We start from the raw sequence: 21,315 nt of genomic DNA on the forward strand, positions 1-21,315 counted from the left end.
TGGTACATGGCAATGAAGATAAGGGCAGCGCGATGTTTGTTCTTACAATAATTGGATTTGTCTCCCTTGTTGCCTGACCTACTTTTTCCTGTTAACGCTTTGTATGGAGCTGTAAAATAGCTTTAATGGGCCACATTGATGTAAATGCATTATATTATGTAATTCATTATATTAATCAAATAATATAGCATTACATTTTACATTATTATGTTATTTGGCATTTTAAACTCGGATTTTTTGCTAATACAGATCAACTGTAAGATCATAAACCATGCTAATAGATAGTTTTATTGTAAATCACAAATTTTCTTGCACGAGCAACTAATAAAGCGCATCAATGAAACAACACAAATATAGTATAAAAAGCAATGAGAACAGACTACTACGCTCTTTCACACAAGGATATGCGAAGCCAACGCAAGCAAACGCATCTAGAATGTTAAAACTGTAAACATAAGCTCTAGTACCAAGTGGACTGCTACACAGAAAGTTAAATATTACAAAGGAATGCTACTTAAGTTTAGCTCAAAAGTGCCATATGATCTTGGAACCAGCAGCAGCTACATTAAACGATAGAAGTGACATTAACAACATATGTAGGCACGCTCACGTCTACTCCCTCATCCCTTTTCAACTAGCTGAGACCAAACTATTTCAAGCAAAGACCGCAAAGTAGGAAATACTAGCTGTTTACAGACAGTCATCTGACGAGTTTAAAAAATATAAGCTTGAAATATACTCATTTCAATACTTTAGTTATGGTAACACTCCACAGTTCCGAGTACATAAAGTGTTGCTTACTACACATCTCACTACATACACATTACATAATAGTAGTATATGCATGTATACTCCTTTATGTATTGATAAACATGGTTAGTTTGTTTAGGATGTTTGTAGCAGTTAAACTACAGTAAGGCTCAACCATCATCTGCTCCTTTTGCTGCATCTTATCAGAGCAAAACCTTATCTTCATCTAGCTCCATATCTTTGCGCTCCTTTTGGTTGTGACACACAATGTGAACAAGCCTTATGTTCTCTCTAGTAAATAAAAGGTCGTAGAAATAATCAACATTTATACTATCTTCATCTTTCCCGGCTTCAATTAGTTCCACTAATTTTGGCAGCACTGTTCGTTCCTTCTCAATCCTGTAAAACAGACAACTCTTAACTAAAGCAAAAAGTTGCAAAAGCGGCTGTTCAGAATCAACAATTTTGTATGCTGAAAAGCAAAGTATGTAAGAAAAGTAAAGCAAGGGAAAGAGAAAAGGAGAGATGAAAGGCGAGGACATGAGAAAGAGAGAGAAATAGAGATAAAAAGAGGAATATAGAGTTGGAGAGGGAGAGAGAGACGAGAAAGAAAGCATATCCTTATGAGGAGGACAAAAAGGCAGAGTTCATAGAAGAATAAGTAGAGTTTATAGAAGAATAAGGTATTTATTGAACATATTCAATAGTCATGCTTACCGGTGGTCTAAATCCCATGTGCTGAACAGAATTCGTGCCTCTCGTGACAAGTAAGGGTTAATCCAGTGACCTAGATGAAAGTCTTCCCCACATTTCATGGTTTGGTTGTATGTACAACCGATTTTAGGTTTGTAGTCCTATAATAACAACATCTGAGATATTATAATTATATATTTTCACACTGAAAAAAATAGCGTGAAACACAATGGATAAAATTAGTCCTGCTATGGTGTCTACATCGAGTGACAAAAACTATTGCTGTGGTTTTAGAATATTTTTAAATATCTGCAAATTCATTAGAAGTTGAGAATTCCATTAGAGCCTTTTTTGAAACGGAGAGCAGTGCAGAAACTAAGGCTATCCCATTCATTATAGGTTACTTATTATATATAAATTTGAGTTAAAACTTATTATATATAAATTTGAGTTAAAACTTTGAAATTTTGAACTCTGCTGGTAAGAGGTAAAAAATCCATCACATCAACACCAATCAAATTCTAATGACCCTTTGTAGTCAACTTTAATTAATAATCAAATCTTCTTTAAGATTGAAGACCTGAAAGAGGCTTGAATTGTGAATTTTGAGTGGTTTATAGGCGCTGCTTTTGATATATATTTCTCTGACGTAGGGCAATATTAATCTCAAATATATACATGTAATTAACGTGTTTTCCCAGCCTTATTTTTGTTCTTATATATGAGCTATGACATGTTGTCAAGTATAAACTAAGAGACACCATTCAAATATTTAAAGTTCATCATGAAAATCTTAAAGGTTGACTTGCAACAAAATTCACATTACCATTGTTTGATATGAAAAGATTCCCCATGTCTTACTCTGTTGTGTTGTAGGTGCAAAATATGTGGAAATGTGATTACCAGCTCTTAAAAGCTCAAAAGCGAACAGAAAATCACAGCCACACGAGACCGCCGTTGTTGGGATTCCCTTTCCAAAACGGCTCAAATGTGATGTAGTTGTGAGAGATGGTTTCTGTTTACACTTTCTTGCAACCTCATTCGTTGAAACATTTTCACAAATATACTGCACGCATTCAATAAAACTATGTCTATTGTTCTTATGCGTCTGTTTTATCGTCATCGTAATGCTGTCACTTTTAGCAGTAGCAGTGATATCTTATAACTTACCGTAAAAATTTGTTTAATTTTTTAGCCTTAGCTTGAAGGAGTACATATCATCATTTGATAATAATGACAAGCCTGTTGGTCACTTGTGATAATCGAAAAGTGCTGCAGAAAATATTGGCGAAGTCTTGGGTCACATGACCAGATTACGACTTGATGATTGAATAATGCCGAAGCAAAACTGTAAAGTAGCGAGCATCTATATTCGGTAAAGGCTCTTCGCTAAAACCCAAAGTGTTTGTCATAAACTAGTACTACGATAAGTTTTATATTGATCTTTGTATTAGCCTTTCATTTCACGTGAGAACATCACGTGACAAGAAGATAACCAAATTTCGTGGCTACGTCATCGAAATAAAGAGATTCCAATCTACGGCGGCTTTTCGTTTTTGAGCTTTTACAGCTTGTAATCAGTAAGAATGTCATCTCTGCAAAGATCTTTTAAAATTTTCAAAACAAATCTTGCTAATATGTTTCTAATAAACATGAGAGTTGTTTACAATTGCATTATTTAAATGTTTCCTGATAAACATGAAAAATATAGGGAAGAGATTTTTGGTTTGATGAAAACTCTTAAACTCTCAGATAACTGTAAGTCTAAAAACTGACAAAGTAGTTCTTTACATGTGGCACACAAACAACTATGTTAACGGCATCAGTTTTCACCATCACGAAAAAATCTTTATGAGTTACAGTTTTTAAACTATACAATCTCGTTGAGAGGGTTTGAGAAATCTAATTAGATTGATCTAGCCAATCAAAAAACTTGGTACTAGATTTAGGTAGTTAGACCAATTACAAGTGACAATGGGCACTAAACACACCCAGCAGTGTCTGACTAACCAATTACAGCTCATCGCATCAATAGTTATATGCTCAATCAGAAACTCACCCCTTCACATTCAAACCACCCCTTTTCATCACAGAATGCGCCTTTAGCATGATCGGCTTTAGAAAAATAGTGGGAGTAGTAGTCAGCTTCTTTTAGTTTGGCTTCCCACTCCTCTATAATACTTATGGCCACTTGTTGCTTTCTTATTAGTTCTGCTGATTTAGGCTCTTCTTTTAGCCCAACCTTTTCTTTCTTTCCCTTTAGTTTTTTTGGTTTTTTTGGTTCTTTTGGTACTTCAAATGCTTTAAACAAGTAGTCCTTTGCCTAAAATAATATAATACAGTTCAATTATTTGATGACACCATGTGATTCTTTTTTCAAAAACTGGTCCCAACTTTTGAATTTATACTTGTTGGCTGTCTCTTCTTCTTTCTCTGTCAGCTGAGCATATTTTAATGAATTTCATCGTTTAAAATAGCACCAAAAAACCATTCAAGAAAAATCTAATAAGCTTTAAGAACTTACACAAAAAGAAGCTATTTGGCAAAAAAGAACTTTGCAATAAACAGTTTCTTTACATATTGAATAAGTTATTTGGTTAGTTCTGGTTTTTCCAAGGCAAATCTTATTGGGAGAATGACAGTGTGAACTACGTTATAAAAAAATTAAAAACATGTACACAGTGTAACAATTTGCAAATCAAATAGTAAGTATGGTATTAAACAATATGATAAACTCTAAAATTGCATGTTAAACTCAACGCTATGTATTTTATATAGCTTGTTTTTAAAAAATGACACCTATGCTCACTTCAAACCTGGTCTGTATAAATGTCATTCATGAACACTAATAAAACCTTTTAAACAGTGTTGTATGGAGTTATTAGTACCAGCAGATACCAGCAGGTTTCAACTCCTAAACCACATGAGATATACTTCAGCCAATGAAACACCTGGTACATCGAAATACCATCAGGAGAAACAATAATTACAGAAGTATCAACAAACAGATTGGAAACTTATATTAGGAAGAATCAGAATTAGGAATTAGGATTCCACCCGTTTAGGATTTTGTCAGCCACTCGCTTTTTTTCTTTTACATTTTCAACTCTAAGGTTTTCTTCAACTTTTCTTTTCTCTTCGCTTAGTTTTTTATTTGGTTTGGCTTTTTTTGGTTTTTCAAGTTCTTTAAGAATGTAGTCATTTGCCTGAAATAATATAATAAAATTAATTATTTCAGAACACCATGCAGTTCTTTCTTTAAAAACTGGTCTCAACTTTTGAATTTTTGCTTATTGACTTTCTCTTCTTTTTCTCTGTCAGTTTAGCATCTTTTAACAACTGCTTTGTCTAAAATAGAACAAAAACATTCACATTTCAAGGAAAGTTTAATAATATGGGTCGCGGTCACAGAAACCATAATTAAGTCGTAAATCACGAAGTTGAGTTATCCGACTTTGAAGTTGCACTAACTGAATTTATAATATTGGTAACGATTTTTGTAGCACATGCATCTGGACCAATTAAAGAGTGATCTTTCTGAATCTGAAGTCAATTTAGCCAATTAAAGTCTTTAACTCTCAAAAAAAACCTTAAGACCGTTACTATGCTAAACAGGCAGTACTGAAAAATGGTGTCCGATAAATATAATTGTTTCTTTTTTGCCGATTTTAAAGATAACTTTGACATTTTGGACACTTATAATGAGTGCTCCGGTATTCCAACTGATGTCAAAAGCAGTGAAAGTAAAGGAAGTTACGATGATATTTTCCTAACGATTCTTACAAGGTTATTACAATATTTAGTTATAACAATGATTAATCGATTTTATAAGATTATTATCAGATTTACTTATAAGAATAATTGTTCGAATTTACAAGATCGGCGTATATATAGTGATCGATGATGTGCAATATGTTACTGTTGTTATTTTTCTAAAGATTTTGTTGATGACTTGGCTGTGCCCGATATCACGATACTGCCAAGCCGTTTTAATATCTGCAAAATTAAGTAATACATTTTTTATAAATATACAGCTATTTCTATGACAACCAGCTAAAATACATTTACATTTTTAAATTCAACATAATTTGTTATATATAAATACAGAAATCTAGATAAATATTACAACTTCTTTATATTGGCTGCTATGACGTTTTGAAATGTAAACAAAATTTTGCATTGGGCTTCATTTCTCAAACTTTAACACCAGTTTTCTCAGACCTATGTTTTTGCGCTAATTGTAAATGTGCATTCAGTTTATTGACCATAAATTCTGCTGTAATTAAGCTAGAATCAAAATTTTTTTGCAAAATAACTGTGAGAATTTTTTCCTTCTCCTATTGTAGATAACTCTAAATCTTACAGTCCCGACTTAACCATGGTTTTTGTGATAATGATCCATATTTGAGAACTTTTATAAAAAAAAGAAGTTATTTGGTACAAAAGAAAAATAAACTTTGCAAGAAACAGTTTGATGAGCCTTGAATAATTAAGTTGGTTAATCCTAGCTTTACTGTGGCATTTGAGAACTACTTTATAAAAGTTTTAAATATGTAAACAGTGTAGCAATTTAAAAATTAAATGATAAGTATAGATGTAATCAATATGATAAACTCTAAAATTGTACATTAAACTCAACGCTATATATTTTAAATGGCTAGCTTTAAAAATGACACCCATGTTTACTTCAAACTTTGTTCGTCTAGATGCCATTCAGAAACACAAAAAAGACTTCGAAAACAGTGTTGCATGGAGGTATTAGCCTAAGCAGATTCCAGAAGGTTTTAGTTCTTAAACAACAAGATATATACAAAATACTGCAGCAAACGAAACACCGAGTACATCAAAATACCATCAGGAGAAACAAGAAATATAAAAGTATTAACAAGCAGATTAAAAACTTCCATTGGAAGGAAAATATCAGAAAAGATGTGTCAATCAGCCTGCCAGAAAACTGTCGAAGGAAATTAGAAGTGATGACACATGCTCAGCTCTGCCAGCCTCTACCAGACACAAACTAATATAAAAGGAGTTAGTCACCATTTCCAATCAGTGCATTCTCATAACCTACTCGAGATACATGTAAGTTGAATAAAATACTAACCCTCTACAACATAAAGAACAGAACCTGAGCACCTAAACAACTACTCACAGGGTAACAGAGATATCGATAACAGAGAACAGTTCTAATGACTCCGCCCTTTTTTTCTTCGTTCTCTGATGCCCTTTCTTTTTTATTCGCTGAAGCTTTAGCAATTGCTAAGGCTGCTTTTATTTCAACAGTTGAACCTTTCTATCTATAGACTGTCCTGACTCTCTTTTGACTGTCAGAACTTGTCGACATACTAAACTGAGCAAAGGAACATGGACAAACAAAAGAGCCGTTTTACTGGCGAGTATCAGTACTGCTTGTAATAGTTAACAATTCACATGAACAAGTAATAATCAAGCTAATTCACACAAACTAATAAAATGACGAAGCAAATTTAACAGCGATTTCTCACAAAATAACAGCATCAACAGGAGCATCAACCAACCTACACCTCATGTTTCATATTCAGTGTTAAACATTGTTTCAGCTTGACGTGCTTGGTAAAAGACTACACCAGATACAAGGTAACACGCGACAGGCCACTACAGGTGAGGACAACAGGCTGTAAATACGAACTAAAAATTCTTTTTTACAAAACGGTAACTTAAGTCATTTTCACTTTTGACTTTTTCTGATCCTAGGAACTTTTAACGTTTAAAATTAGCTTTGTCAACAAGACTTATAACTCAACTAGTACATTCCTTCAACATTAATAGATAGATAAACATTCACTAATTGTTACAAGAAAAAAATGCTTTTACGATATTTCTATTTGTCTCTCCTGCAATATCATTGATTTTAATATTTACTGATTTCACATAAAATACTCTATTTGACAATGCTTATTAAAATAAGGACTTTGATTAACTTTTTTAACAGATTGCTTCATCTGAATATGGCTTTTGAACCTTTGAAAAAGCATGTCAATGCTACAGATTGCAACATTTTGTTTTTTTGTGCATTCTAAACATAGAGTCTGGCAAAGAGCAAGTACATGTACAGTTATATGAAGGAAATTGCAGAAAATCCAAAGTGTTGTGAGAAATTAGCAGCAATATATGTACTAAAACTAAATATACTAGAATTTGTATATATCTACATAAACGGCAATCTTTGTGCGTGCATGTGTGTGTGTGTGTGCGCGCGCGTGTGTGCGTGTGCGCGTGTGCGCGTGTGCGCGTGTGCGCGTGCGTGCGCGTGCGTGTGTGCGTGTGTGCGTGCGCGCGCGTGCGCGTGCATGCGTGCGTGCGTGCGTGTGTGTGTGTTAGTCCACCTTATAAAGCAGACTTTTCTTTTTTTCGATTCGGTTGTATGGTGAAATTTTTAAACAATATATTATGGACTAGATGCCGTTTCGACCGCCTATTGTTAAACCGAAACAGTCATGTTTTGCCGAAATATTTATGGTGAAATAGATTGTTTATAAATTTCACCGCGGTCGTACGAAGCCAATGGAAGGTCACGTGAACGTCTGTTTTTTTTGGCCACATAGGTTTCGCATCAAAAATTACCTACTAAATTTCAACCTCAAAAAGGTAAGTACTTCTCATTCAACGTTGTATTGTCTATGATTTGCCACACTTCCACTACTTAACTCTTTTACTGCCATTCATGTAGAAGTTTAGCAATCAGCATACTGCCAGCCATTTTGCTGACATTGCTTATATGTATTCGATATTTTTTCAATTTCAAACTTTATCTAGAACATTTTGGTTATAGATTTGATTTGGCCAACATGTTTTCTATCTCGGGAGACACTTACAAAACTTACAAGAAAAATGTTAGTTTTCAAGTTAGAAATTCCCAAACATAGATTTAAAATTAAATTTTAAGCTAATTTTGCAGAGAAATCTTCAGACAACACTGTCACTACCATGAAAGTTTTAAAGATTGTTAGTTATGTCATCAACGAATAATAAAATTCAGTTACTAGCCATTGCTGGGAAAGTCGCAAAAATGCGACTACGGCTGCCGACCATAGAAAACGCATAAATGCGTCAACGGCAGTGAAAGTGTTAAAAACATTAAATTTGCAACTGTTTGTGATAGTAAACATGTTCATTTCCTTCCGCAGCTGAGTTAATTTTACTTTTTTCTACCTACAAGTTCTACAGAACTACAGCTACTACAGAACTTGCACAGGTACTCCGAGCGCTGCGATAGGCGACGGTGAGAAGAAAGAGAGAAGGGTATATTACAAAAAAGCACACTATCTCATTCACATTTAAAAATGTTCCTAAATGAAAATATCCTCAAGTAACCTAAAAACCAGAAGTTTTACCAATTAAAACGCTCACCTCTTGAAACAGTAAAATGCCTCCCAAAAAGCCTACTGCCAAGACGCTAGAACAGATTGATTTCCATAGAGAAAAAAACCCAATTCGCAAAGCAGCAGCTAGACAAGCAGAAACTACAGAGCAAACACAGCTACAACAAGAACATGCCAGAACAGCTACTGCAGCTGCTAGAGGTGCAGAAACTGCAGAGCAAGCACAGCTACGCATACAACAAAACAAAATTGCTACTGCATCTGCTAAAAGTTCAGAAACTGCAGAGCAAACACAGCTATGCCTACAACAAAACAGAAAATTGCTACTGCAGCTGCTAGAAGAGCCGAAACTGCTGAACTAACACAGCTACGTCAAGAGCAGGCCAGAATAGATGCTGCAGCTGCTAGAAGGGCAGAAACTGCTGAGCCGACCCAGCAGCGACCCAAACTGCTCAGAGCAGATGCTACAGCTGCCAGATGTGCAGAAATCATTGAGCAGTTGCAGCGGCAACAAGAAAATGATGCACTAGCTACAGCAGCTGCTCGGCGAGCTGAATTTCCAGAACAGACGCAACGGCGACAACAGCAAGATGCACTAACTACAGCAGCTGCTCGGCTAGCTGTACATCGCCTGCTTAAGAGTGGGCACAAGCCAAAAATTGTTGGCTCATACACCCAACAGAAAAACAAAAAATGTTGTCTATCCGCAAATGTTGCATTGAATTAACATTGTGTTATTGTTATGTAATGCTTGCATTAATTTAATGTTATGTTCTTGTTATGTCACGCTATGTCCTTCATGTTTTGCTATACCTACATATTATCCACATGCAGCATTTCCTAACATATCGTTCAGTATATACATGCATATAGCTTCATGCATTCGTTTTCCTTATTGTATCTCATAAAAAGGATATCGTGTTGGCGTTGTTTTATTATTGTAGGGTGCTAATGCTGTATCTGCCTTGACATCATACTTTCTGTGGTACTTTCTTTTTACAAGGTACATTATGTTTGTTGGATTCAGATTTGATACTTTGCACTCCAAAATCCTTAAATACGAACAAAAACGTTGTTCTTTTAAGAAATTTTTCGACGCCATTTCTTTTACTTCAAATTAAAACATCTTTGTTTGCACAAAAATTTTTCAATTTTTTATTTAATGTTTATTTTAATAGCAATATAGTATATTAACATGCACAATTCTCTTTCCTCAACAGATGAATAAGACGAAGTTCGTAAACGTACATGAAAATCACAAAAGTTGCTTATCAGTGCTCGCTTTGTGTATTAGCTTACACATCTTTCCTTCTAAACCTAACCATTTAGTAATTCGTAGTTAATTTTACATTTTACAACAATCATTTGTAAGATTATTCATTTTCCAGCACTCTTATTATTATTTAGTTAGTTTCCAATCTTTATTATTAAGGCAAAGTTTTTCCTCGCTCTCTTATATTTGCATACTATGAGAAATATATATCTAGATTTAAATCCTCTCATTACATTTATAAACTTACTTTTGAAGTTTATAATATAAGTTTTTAAAGTTGGTTTCATCATAGCTATTTTTTCAACTTGAATTTTTTTAAACATAACTTGAGTATCGTGTTTGAAGTTTAAACATTTATTATTTTCCAACATCGTTATTTTTACTTGGTTAGTTTCCAATCTTTATTATTAATATTAATTTTTTATTCAACCATTTTTGGCAGACATTCTTTTGGCAGAATTAAAATTTGGCCGCCGGTGTGCTGATTGCACCGAACTAAGAAAGATGCCAAAATATATTTTCTAAAATCTCTCTCACAATGCTTAAACGAGATACAGTGTTTGCTCTCTGTTTCAGATTTCGATTTCACTGAAAACCGACCAGTCATAAACTTTTAACAAAAAACAAATTTGTAGTTCAGTTTAGTAATGTACATGCTTAAACTTAGCTTTAATTGTGTGTTTAATAAGTTCAATTAATTTGAGTTAACTTCAATGTTCATGTCATACGACTGTTTTGAAAGTAAAAATTCCATAATGTACATACTGCATGTAGTACATTGTAATGTTACATTTTATTGCGAGCCATGACCACTAAATACACTAAAGTTACTGTAGGTAACTATAGTTACTAAGGTTAACACTTTGTTTTGTCCCCAATTTTTCATATTTGCACATATAAAATGCTGATGATTTTTACCAGCAGGTGTTTGCATTAGATAATTACTATGGCTTTCTATGCCACTTTATATGACATTTTCGCCTTTCGGTGCCCACACTAAAACAAATTAAATTGTATACCAAATCATTTTTTATTGTAATTATAGCAAAACAGACTTTATTCAGCCATTAATTACATTATTACTTATCTTACAAGTACATTTAAAAATATTACCAGTTGTTTTTTTTCTTTCAATTTATTTAAAAAACAGAAATCACTTTTCTTTAGATATAAAGTTTAAAAGTTAAAATGGTAACTGTGGGATGCGTAAAGTAACATTTTTTTCTGTGAAAAGACTTTTGTATTACCCAGGCAACACCAAGCACTCCTCAGTAATTTTACATTCAAGGCTTTATACTATTAATAATGTCTTATAAACACACAAACCCAATTATTATAACTTGGTTAGTTGTTAATAGCTAACAATTTTATTTTTTGTCTCGAGCTGTATCATAGAAATTACATCAGATTTAAAAGTAAGTTTCCTCACTTCCTTAAAGTAGTCTGTAATTTTGCTCTTAGCCATGTTTTTCATCACTTCAGACTTATTCTGGTTAGGCTGAGTTTCCTCCGTGGTTCCATCATTGGTTTCATCATCAATTCCTGCAATATGCAAACTCACGTAATAGAACTAAGTACAACTACAGTAATAATAACTGATTACTAGTATCCGTTACTGTAATAATAAAATAATTTATATTTGACACAAAAGGTAAGTAGAACCTACAAACATTTTTATTAAAAGAATTCACTTTTCAATCACCAATTTAGCCTTCTATTTAAATTAATACACAATAAAATGCACACAAAAAAACTCAAATATAAATTTATGAGTGTTTTGTTTGGAAAAAAGTTGAAGCTGCTATCTACAAAATTTTTAAACAAGCAGCATATTCAATGAGCATTTCATGTTGGATCTTCGTTGTTTTGGTGCTTTGGCAAACTTTTGTTGATAGCTTAAATTGTTAGTTGGAATGGATTTCTTAATCCGATAAGACCTAGTAGCTACATGCAGCATCTTGTCAGTCTTTCACTCTTATTTATCGGTACAGCAAAAGCAGGTCTGATTATAAATTGTCTTCATTGAACATGAAGTTACAATGTTTTTTAAGGAAAGTGGTAAGTTCGTCTCCAATAGCTGCAAAATAATACGATGAAACCATCAATTATATTGATTTACAGAAGTAACAGAAGTCATTTTAGTGTTTCTACAGTAACGTTCTTCTTTTCGATCATCATCTTTGTCTTTTTCCATTTTTAAATAAATATAAAATTGTAAATTTATATATACATGTATCTACTAGGTGAATGCTTGGCATTGCTCGAGTAAGGAAACATTTTTTGCACAGCATAGGAAATTTATTTTTATGTAACATATAGTCATATATCTCTAGATCTTAGTTACTATTCTAACTTTCAAACTTTATATCATGGGAAAGGATTTTTGTGCAAATAAATTACAAACCAAAGAAAACAACTGTAAGGGTTTTTAAATGTAAATGTTAATCATTAGCAGATAATTTAATGACTAAATAAATTCTGTTCTGCTACGATTACAATGAAAAATTATTTGGCAATGATACAATTAATACGAACTGAGAAAACAAAATAAAAATTTTGAACATGTGTTCAGAAATGTGTGTGTATAAAAAGTTCACTGTTTCACCAAAAGCTATTCATCAAAACTTTGAATATGATGATTTTGGTACTGCTCGATACTGGTACAAATGTAAAAATGAGATATCGGACTGTCTTTGTCTAGTACTTTGTTTTTCTGAATGAAGAGAAAATGTAGAGACTATTCCTTTTCAAGAAAACTATTATCAACATTTCGATTTAGAACATTTATCAACGTTTAGATTTAGCAACTGAATTTAGCAATCAAAGCATCGTGTTTCATTGAGCAAGTAACCCATGACACTGTATAAATAATGGTAGGAAAAAATAGTATTTAAAAAGTTTCAAAAAATTACAAATGCAAAAGGTAATAATAATTATCAATAAAAAGTGCACATTTTAGCAACCGAGAAAAAAGATAGAGAAAAGGTACAGAGTATATAGTAAGAGTGAAGGGATTAATAAAAATGGCTAAGCCTTTTGGTTAGATGTGCATGTTTACAAACTTTTAGTTGCAATTTTTGTGAGGTCTAAACCAACTCGAAGCGAGTTGATCACTTTAATAGCTATAGCTGGACAAACACTAAATGACAGATCACAAACATTGAAATTTATATGCATCGATAAGTAAACTTTCTGATGAATAAAAGTTCTTTGTATTGCTTTCTGGCATATATGATAATATACAATTGCACGATTTTATACTTTATTTATAGTTATTATATTTAATATACTTAATATTAGATTTATTTTATTTTATTTTAACTTTTAACCCTGGTATTGAACAGGTGGATAATAAGATGACAGCAAGCAGACCGTATTCTTGCCATAGTAAAGATTAATTTGGAATGCTACTAGACAGTCAATTAGCATGATTACTTGAGTGTAGATCTACCAAACTGAATGTAATGAGTTGAAGTTCTATACAAACCAATTGTTATCTTAAGATTTGACCTTAGCTGCAGACAAATGACAGAAAAGCAGACAAGCATAGCTTTTATTATAGTAAATACATGTATCAAGTTATTTATTAGTGAATTATTATTCATTTAAGATTATTGAATAATAGGTAATGTAAGTTGAAATACCTTTAAACCATTTAGGATCCTCAGTATAACACTCTTTCTTACTTCCGTGCTCTTCTCGCCTCTTTTTGATCATTTCCAAAAACCTTGGGTTATCCCATACAATTTTGGAAAGCCGATCATAAGACCTATCTTTAGACTCGTCTGTTATATGGACATCTTCTAGCTGTCGGCTTATCTGATCTATCAGTAGATCTAAAAAGTAATTTATTTGGAAATATATAATGTGTAGAAGTGTGTGTTAGCATGGGGTGATATTTACATATTACTTTGTTCTATTCTATATGGTATTTCTACTATACAATGCTAACATAATACTAATAAATTGTTATATTTTATTCTATTGAATACTCATATACATGTCTTCATCACTTTAATGCTGACTTTATTAAGGTGAAGTATCTTTAAGTTTTGCTGACTGTCTAATAAAAACATTCAACTAAATTTTGCAAAGTAATAGAATAGTTATCTTGATTATAGTATTTCAGACAATCAACTTTATATTCAATCTTTAACTAGTGGTGATAGGCATACCAGTTTGGTTATGTGGGGTGAATATCAGAAGTGCATTATTCTTCAGGCTACAAAAGTATCCATCATCCTCTATAATGACATCGTCGCATTTAATATGCTTGAGATTTTTCTGATCAATCTACAACATAGTCACAAATTTAGACCAACTGTAGACTTGAGACATGAGTTAACCGCGTCAAGGATGATTATTTCAACCTATCTTTGGAGATGGTAAAAGTGAAGACATATAAGGCAGAATGCTAGCTTTGTAGTTTAAACCAGCAAAACATCCAAAAAACATGAGTGGGCAATTTAATCTTTGCGTAAGGTATCTTAGCCTTAGGACCTCAGTAATGAAAATGAGACTATCGGCAAAAAAACAAAGATGCCTACTAAATAGTTACCAACTTTTCCAAATTTAACATTTAGTCTAGTTCATAATTTGTATTTACTGTTAAATTATTTATATTTATTATTATAAATTGTAGACAAAGAATAAGGCAGCGTGTTGAAACTATAATATTGAGCGACAACATCGATGAATCATGTGAATACTCAATAGTTCTATGTTTCTGAGGTATATCATGGGTTGAGTCTAATGCATTAACCCTTTCTTGCATGACGTCCCCATATGAGGACAAAATACTACATTCAATTTTTAAACCTAAAATTTAGAAGTTGTTTTTTCTTGTATCATTCAATCAATATTCTACAAATTGTTCTCTCCTGTTGTACTGTTATTGAGGTCATGGGAAGTAGGTCAAGGTCTGGAGGGAAATCTGAAGTCAGGCAGCTGTACAAAAGGTGAGTTTGCTAATTATCATTGATTCTTTTGCTTTTTTTTCAGTTCCTCTTCTTTTTAGAAAGGTGTCCTTTTTTTCTGAGCTTTTTCAGTCTTTCGGGTAAATGATTGAAACAAAACAATGTTGTTCACAAACTTTTAAAACTTTCAAAGTGACTAAATTTAATTGTCCTCATTTGAGGACATCATGCAATAACTGAATGAAAATTCCATTATGCATAAAGTCTTCATTAGAAATTTTGTTGATAATAACACTGTCTACATTGTTTTTAGTCTTGCTAAAGTTTCTGTATCTCTCAACTGTAAGTAGTCAGCACTCCAGAAAAGCAGCCTCTAAGGCACTTCAGGTTATACTATGCTCATACTCTGAAGATGGCTACATTTCATCATCAGGTGACTGCAGTGATTTTGACGCAGACTACAATGTGAATGCTCGAGAGGAACAGGTTAGCGATGACTCTAACTTGGAATACTTCTCAAACACTTTAAGTTTGAGCAGGGGGAACTTCTATGGCAACAGCACTTTGAGTTCTGTCTGTTCTCTGCCTTCTCAACCTTCTACCTCAGCCATCGCAACAACTCCTTTGCCACAAAAGAGAAGTGGCTGTTGCATCGACTTCTTGTTCTTCAGCATCTACTTCAGCTGCAGCTTCACAGGAGCAAATGTGTAAGACACCACCAGTTGCTAACTCTACACCTTCAACACTTGGTCAAAACAAAGCAATACCACCAACCATTATCAAAGCATCAACTAGTTGGACAATCAACAATGACAACGACTATGCGCATAACGAACCTGTCTTTACTGGTAAACGTCAAGTAAACCTTGCAAATACTGAAACACCAGTCAATATATCAAGAATTTTTTTTACAATGACTTTCTAGATGACATTGTGTATAACACAAATCTGTACGCATTGCAGGTACACAGATAAGGTTCCAACACTGGTTCCAACTCTGCATTCAATCTTACAAGAGGGGAACTTATGGTATTTTTGGGGATAAACATTGTGATCACCTACATAAGATATCCAAGATTATGGATGTATTGGTCCAGCAACCAAGGAACTCGATGTAGATTGATTGCTGATGCAATGAGTGTCAATAAATTCAAAGCCATACGCTGTCACCTTCACTTTGTAGAAAATGAAAAGCATGATGCAAACTCTACTGATAAAGTATGGAAGCTATACCCTGTGATGGAAGCTCTTCGAAAAAGGTTTCTTACAAGTGTAGTTTCTGAAGAATGTCATAGTATCAATGAGCAGAAGGTTCCTTTCACTGGCCAGAGTGGTCTAAAGCAATATATCAAGAGTAAGCCGAAAAAATGGGGTTACAAAATATGGGTGAGATCAGGTGCGTCAGGCTACATTCATGACTTTGAATTGTATCAAGGAGCAAGCGGTAATAGACCTAAAAAAGTCCTGGGACTGAGCCCAGATGTTGTGATGTGGTTATCAGACCGTTTGGCTGGCAAGAACCGCAAGGTTTACTTTGCGAACTTGTTTACAATGTTGGAGCTGTTGACCGAGCTAAAGAAAAAAAAAATGCTGTTGGTACTCTCCTCAAAAGTCGGCTATGCAGCGCAGATGCAGTTTTGGTTTGTGATAAAGGTATGAGAACAAGAGGAAGTGTTACCTATGCTACTAACAAAGACAACATCACCATTGTGAAGTGGAATGATAACAATCCTGTCTCCACTGCAAGCACATTTGCTGGCATGCAACCAACCAGCGTAGTACAGCGATGGGACAAAAAGGCAAAGAAGCATGTAGATGTAATCAGGCTTCATGCTATTGAAGTCTATAACAAACATACAGGATGAGTAGATTTAACAGATATTTTTATTTCATGCTACATGCACAGCCTGAAGCACAAGCGTTGGTATTTACAACTGTTTTTGCATTTTGTAAATGTCACAATTGTGAATGGATGGCTTGAATGATGGCATGAATGGATAAACCGTTGATTTGCTTGAGTTCCGCAGCTCTGTGGCACGAGCGCTAATCACACAAGGCTGGACAATGTCAAATTAAAAAAAAGGGAGGCCATCAAGCTCATATGTACACCTCCTAGTCTAACAAACATCAAAACGAGGGTACCAGATGAGATGAGGTAAGCAAAGTGATCATTATGAAATTTTCAATTACTAAATAGTCTTGAGTTTACTAATAATTTTGGTAAAAGTAATAGTTTACTCATTTATTTTAAAATTTTTACTTGTAAAATGTGTATTTAGTCAGCATGTGCATATTGCTATAACCCTACAACTTAAAAGCTCACAATTTTCACAACATTGGTTGAATCATTTTAGATACAACCTTGATGCTGGACATTGGCCAGAAAAGTCAGCTATGAAATATGCAAGCCGATGTGTTGCTCCAATCTGCCACAACAAAACCAGATACTTGTGCATAATTTGCAAAAAAGCTCTCTGTCCAGAATGCTTTGAAGCATATCATACCAAGTGACTTTGTCTGACTACAGCCTATAATGCTACCAACATACTGTTGTTTGTCCTCATATGAGGACAGATCGCATTGTTTAATAACTGCATGGCGTCCTCATATGAGGACATAAATTTTTACATATGTATAAGATGGGGTGGAAGTAAAATAATAAATGTTTGGTGTATTTTGTGTGTAAATGTGCAGTTTTTGCTTGCTTATTCTCCTCTAGCTCAATGGCAGCTATATTCATGCAAGAAAGGGTTAAGTGAAGTGACTTTGAGAGTTATTAGGTAGATTTAGTTAATAGTATCTATATATAAAGACCAATCAGACACTCACAAATAACAAGTTCCAAAGTAAAACTCATTAGATGAAATACAATGAGGAGACAACTCCTTGCTAACTTTTTTTTTAATTACACTAGCCAGAGTATTAAAATAATTATAACATTCAACTAGTTGTATCCAGCTATTTTTAGTAAAACTACTGACAACATGAACCTCAACTACTACAAGTAGGGATATTTGTACTACAAAGAGACTCTATTCATAGACATGCCACCCAATGCTCGACGTTGCCCAGGTAATAAAAGTGCTGGCATAAAAAATTAATTTTTATTTAACATAATTTTTATTGTGATGGAAGAGCATTGCGAACAAGGCCATTGCCAGCGTAATGATCGATTGCCAGACCGAGCTGGGCCTTTCCCTTACCCCCGGAAGCCTGGCCGGCAATAAAGGACAAAGGTGGCTCGACAGTACATGGGTCACGTAGCAGCACGTGTTACGGCAGCAAACAGAGACCGCGAAGAGGCGGAGCCAAAAGGAGAGAAGAGCATAAAAGGAGAAGTGCGTTAGAGAGGCAGGCAGAGCAGCGCAGCTCCCTGCATACGATAGACATTGTATACTAATACCGGTTATCGTTTTTGTATGTATGCTTGACCATGGTTGTAATGCAAATATAAATATTTCATAAATATTTATTATTAGCAAATATCTATTTATTTCAAATATATTTTTTTCATAAATATATGTTCATGGTTAGATAACAAGTCGGTCTTCATTATTTACTTAGCCTTGTGGATAAAAGTGATGGTGGCATGGTAAAATCCTTTACACTGGTGGCAACGGTGATTCACAGTAGCCCAGATTCATAACAACCGAGTAAGCAACAGGAAGTACAGAAGATTACAGAGGAACATACACTCCAGGAAGAGGTTCCAATAAAGAGACCGCTGCAATGTTGGGGGTGTGGGAAGAAGGGGTACGTCTAAAAGGGGTGACCTCGGGGGTAGACCTGTTCTGGGAAATGGAAAGGGGCCGCAGCAATTGGGCCAACTACTGCCTGCACTAAGGCCTCAAAGTCTTTACCAGCAGGCGAGACTCGGCCTTTTCGGCTGGGCCTCGGCGCTCAAAAGCCGGCAAGAAGAGGAACCGACTCCATAAAAACGAAATCAGGACAAACAAGGTTCTGCAGTGCCGGCCATTTGGCCGCACTGACCCAAACTTGTACCGCTTCAGGACTACTACGAGAATTTGGGAGGATTGGACCCAACTCCTGTTGATGAAAAAAGAAGAATGACCCTCGATGCTCCCAGACACCAAGAGAGTCAAAAACCGAGGAGCACAGGGAGACAGGAGAAGCGGCTAGCCAAACCTGTTGGTATCCCTGAAACCCGGTCAAAAGGCACAGAAACGAAGTCTCATCTAAAGGACCTTGAGCCCCCCCTGCAGGGCGGAACGAAAGAAGGTACCCCCTTTGCCCGGTTAGAAGCCTGCCTTAAAAGTGGCAAGGCTCACCTCCAGCAAAGCACTGGAACCCTGCTTGCGACTATTCCAGGGCTCAAGCGCAGGAAAATCCAGACCTGTTGCAGGTGTTTGCAATGGTGCCAAGCTGATCACAGCCCAAGCACAGAGCCGACCTCATCCCACGAGCTACTTCTTTCTAGGGAAGGTGGAGGAGAAGTCTGTCCATTTTTAGATCGACACGTGGTGCACCACAAACCTGCTAAGCAAACAGGTGTTTGATAAGCTCTCTCTGTGTTGAGGAGCTTGTTGGGAAAGAGTGACAGCCACAGTCTTATGGCCGATGAAACCCGGCTGACAATTTATGGGGTAGGACGGCTGCCAGTAAGACTCCGGGATGTTAAGACCAAGGATGCCCTTGCGGTGAGTCAGATAAGCGAGGACACTATCTTAGGAATGTCTTGCCTGTTGGTTCACCAGTGCGCGATGAACTTCGAGCAGCCCATCGTGTCCATACAGCATTGTCCCATCAGCTGCACAGACCGACATAGCTGGTTGCTCCTGAGTAAAGTTTAAATGTTGCGCGTCATTTTGGTGCCCGCCAGGACAGAAAGGACAGTGCGTTGCCGAGTCACCACGGAGAACCACTGCCTACTCGGATTAGTAGAGAGTTGCCCTAGAGGACCGCCCTTGGCTGCCAGCTTAAACCGGCCTGGGTTGAAGAGAAGCATGACAGCTAGGTGTCTCAACCTCACGGTAACCCTCTCACTTGCGGGCTGGATCAGTCGTCAGCAGTTACACCGGAGTAGAAGAACATCAGGTGGATGACAAACCACCTTACCTCGGATGCGGGCCCGTCCTAGGAGGCAAAAAAGCGATGCCGGATGTGAAGGTACCATCCCACCTGAGGGATCTATATGTGTCTGCCAGGAAGAACTGTCAAAGGCCAAACTAGCTGGCACTGCTAGAGCAGCTGCTGGTGCATTATAAGCACACTTTCAGCATGGGCGACAAAGATGTGGGCCGTACCTCAGAGGTGGAACACTCCACCCTAATGAAGGAAGGTACTCGCTCTGTCCGACAGCCACCTTACTGTCTGGGACAGGAGAAGGAGGCAGATGCCGAGCGGCAGGTACAGGAGCTGCTGAACAGGAAAATAATCGAGCTGGCCAGGGGAGCTTGGAGCTCCCTGGTAGTATTGGTCCAAAAGAAGGACGGAAAATGGCGGTTCTGTGACAACTACCGGCGACATAACGTCGTGACTGAACATAATGCCTACCCCCTCTCCCGGATTGACGACAGTATCAAAGCTCTGTCCGGCAATCAATATTTTAGCAAACTCTACCTGTTGAGTATTGGTACCTCTGGACGCAGACACGCAAGAAAGGTCCACCTTTGTTACTCGATCTGGGCTCTGGAAATAGAAGGTGCTGCCATTCGGCCTGACCTCGGCATCGGCCACATATCAGCGACCTATGAAGCGGGTCCAGCGCGGCCTGCACTGAAGAATGCTTTTGATGTACATGGATGACATCATCATCACCGCCCCAGACTTTGACACTTAGTTGCGACGACTGGATGAGATATTGCAGTGCTTGATTGGAGCTGAACTCAAGCCTTCTAAATGCAAGCTTCTGTAGGTGCAAGTTCGGTACTTGAGACACATAGTCAGCAAGGAAGGAGTAGCCATTGACTCAAAAAAGACCCTGACAGTACGGCAATGGCCGAATCCCAAGGATTTCCACGAGCTACAGGGCTTCCTGAGTACAGTGGGGTATTACCGACAGTACATACCCGGCTTCGCCTACACGGCCTGTGTTTTGAACCAAATCAACAGCAAGGGGGAGGCCTGGTTTTGGGGCCAGGAGGAGGGCCTTCGACAAGCTAAAGGAGACGCTGTCCTCAGCTCCCACACTGGGCTACCCAGACCCGACACAGCTGTATATACTAGATACGAAAGCTAGTAATTGTGGAGTCTGGCAATTTTATTTCAGGTACAAGGGGGAGTTATGCGAGTCATCGCGTACTTCAGCGAGATACTAAGTCCGGCGGAGCAAAATTACTATGTGACTCAGAGGGAACTTCTC

At 36.2% G+C, this 21,315-nt stretch overlaps 1 protein-coding gene and 1 long non-coding RNA gene across 2 annotated transcripts in view; both read right to left on the bottom strand.

The window, feature by feature from the left end:
* Positions 1-21,315, bottom strand: part of LOC137403807 (uncharacterized) — a 214,628-nt gene that overhangs the window by 130,937 nt on the left and 62,376 nt on the right. The gene's annotated exons all lie outside the window — the stretch shown is intronic.
* Positions 520-14,851, bottom strand: LOC137404051 (gelsolin-related protein of 125 kDa-like). Its single transcript, XM_068090207.1, has 9 exons — positions 14,840-14,851; positions 14,253-14,370; positions 13,722-13,913; positions 11,507-11,619; positions 6,548-6,550; positions 4,542-4,649; positions 3,503-3,766; positions 1,468-1,604; positions 520-1,149 (listed from the first exon to the last, which is right to left on the bottom strand). The coding sequence occupies exons 1-9, from the start codon at positions 14,849-14,851 to the stop codon at positions 954-956; spliced, it is 1,143 nt and encodes a 380-aa protein (XP_067946308.1). The 3' UTR covers positions 520-953.

Source organism: Watersipora subatra, chromosome 9 (assembly GCF_963576615.1).
Source record: "Watersipora subatra chromosome 9, tzWatSuba1.1, whole genome shotgun sequence".
NCBI lineage: Eukaryota > Metazoa > Bryozoa > Gymnolaemata > Cheilostomatida > Watersiporidae > Watersipora > Watersipora subatra.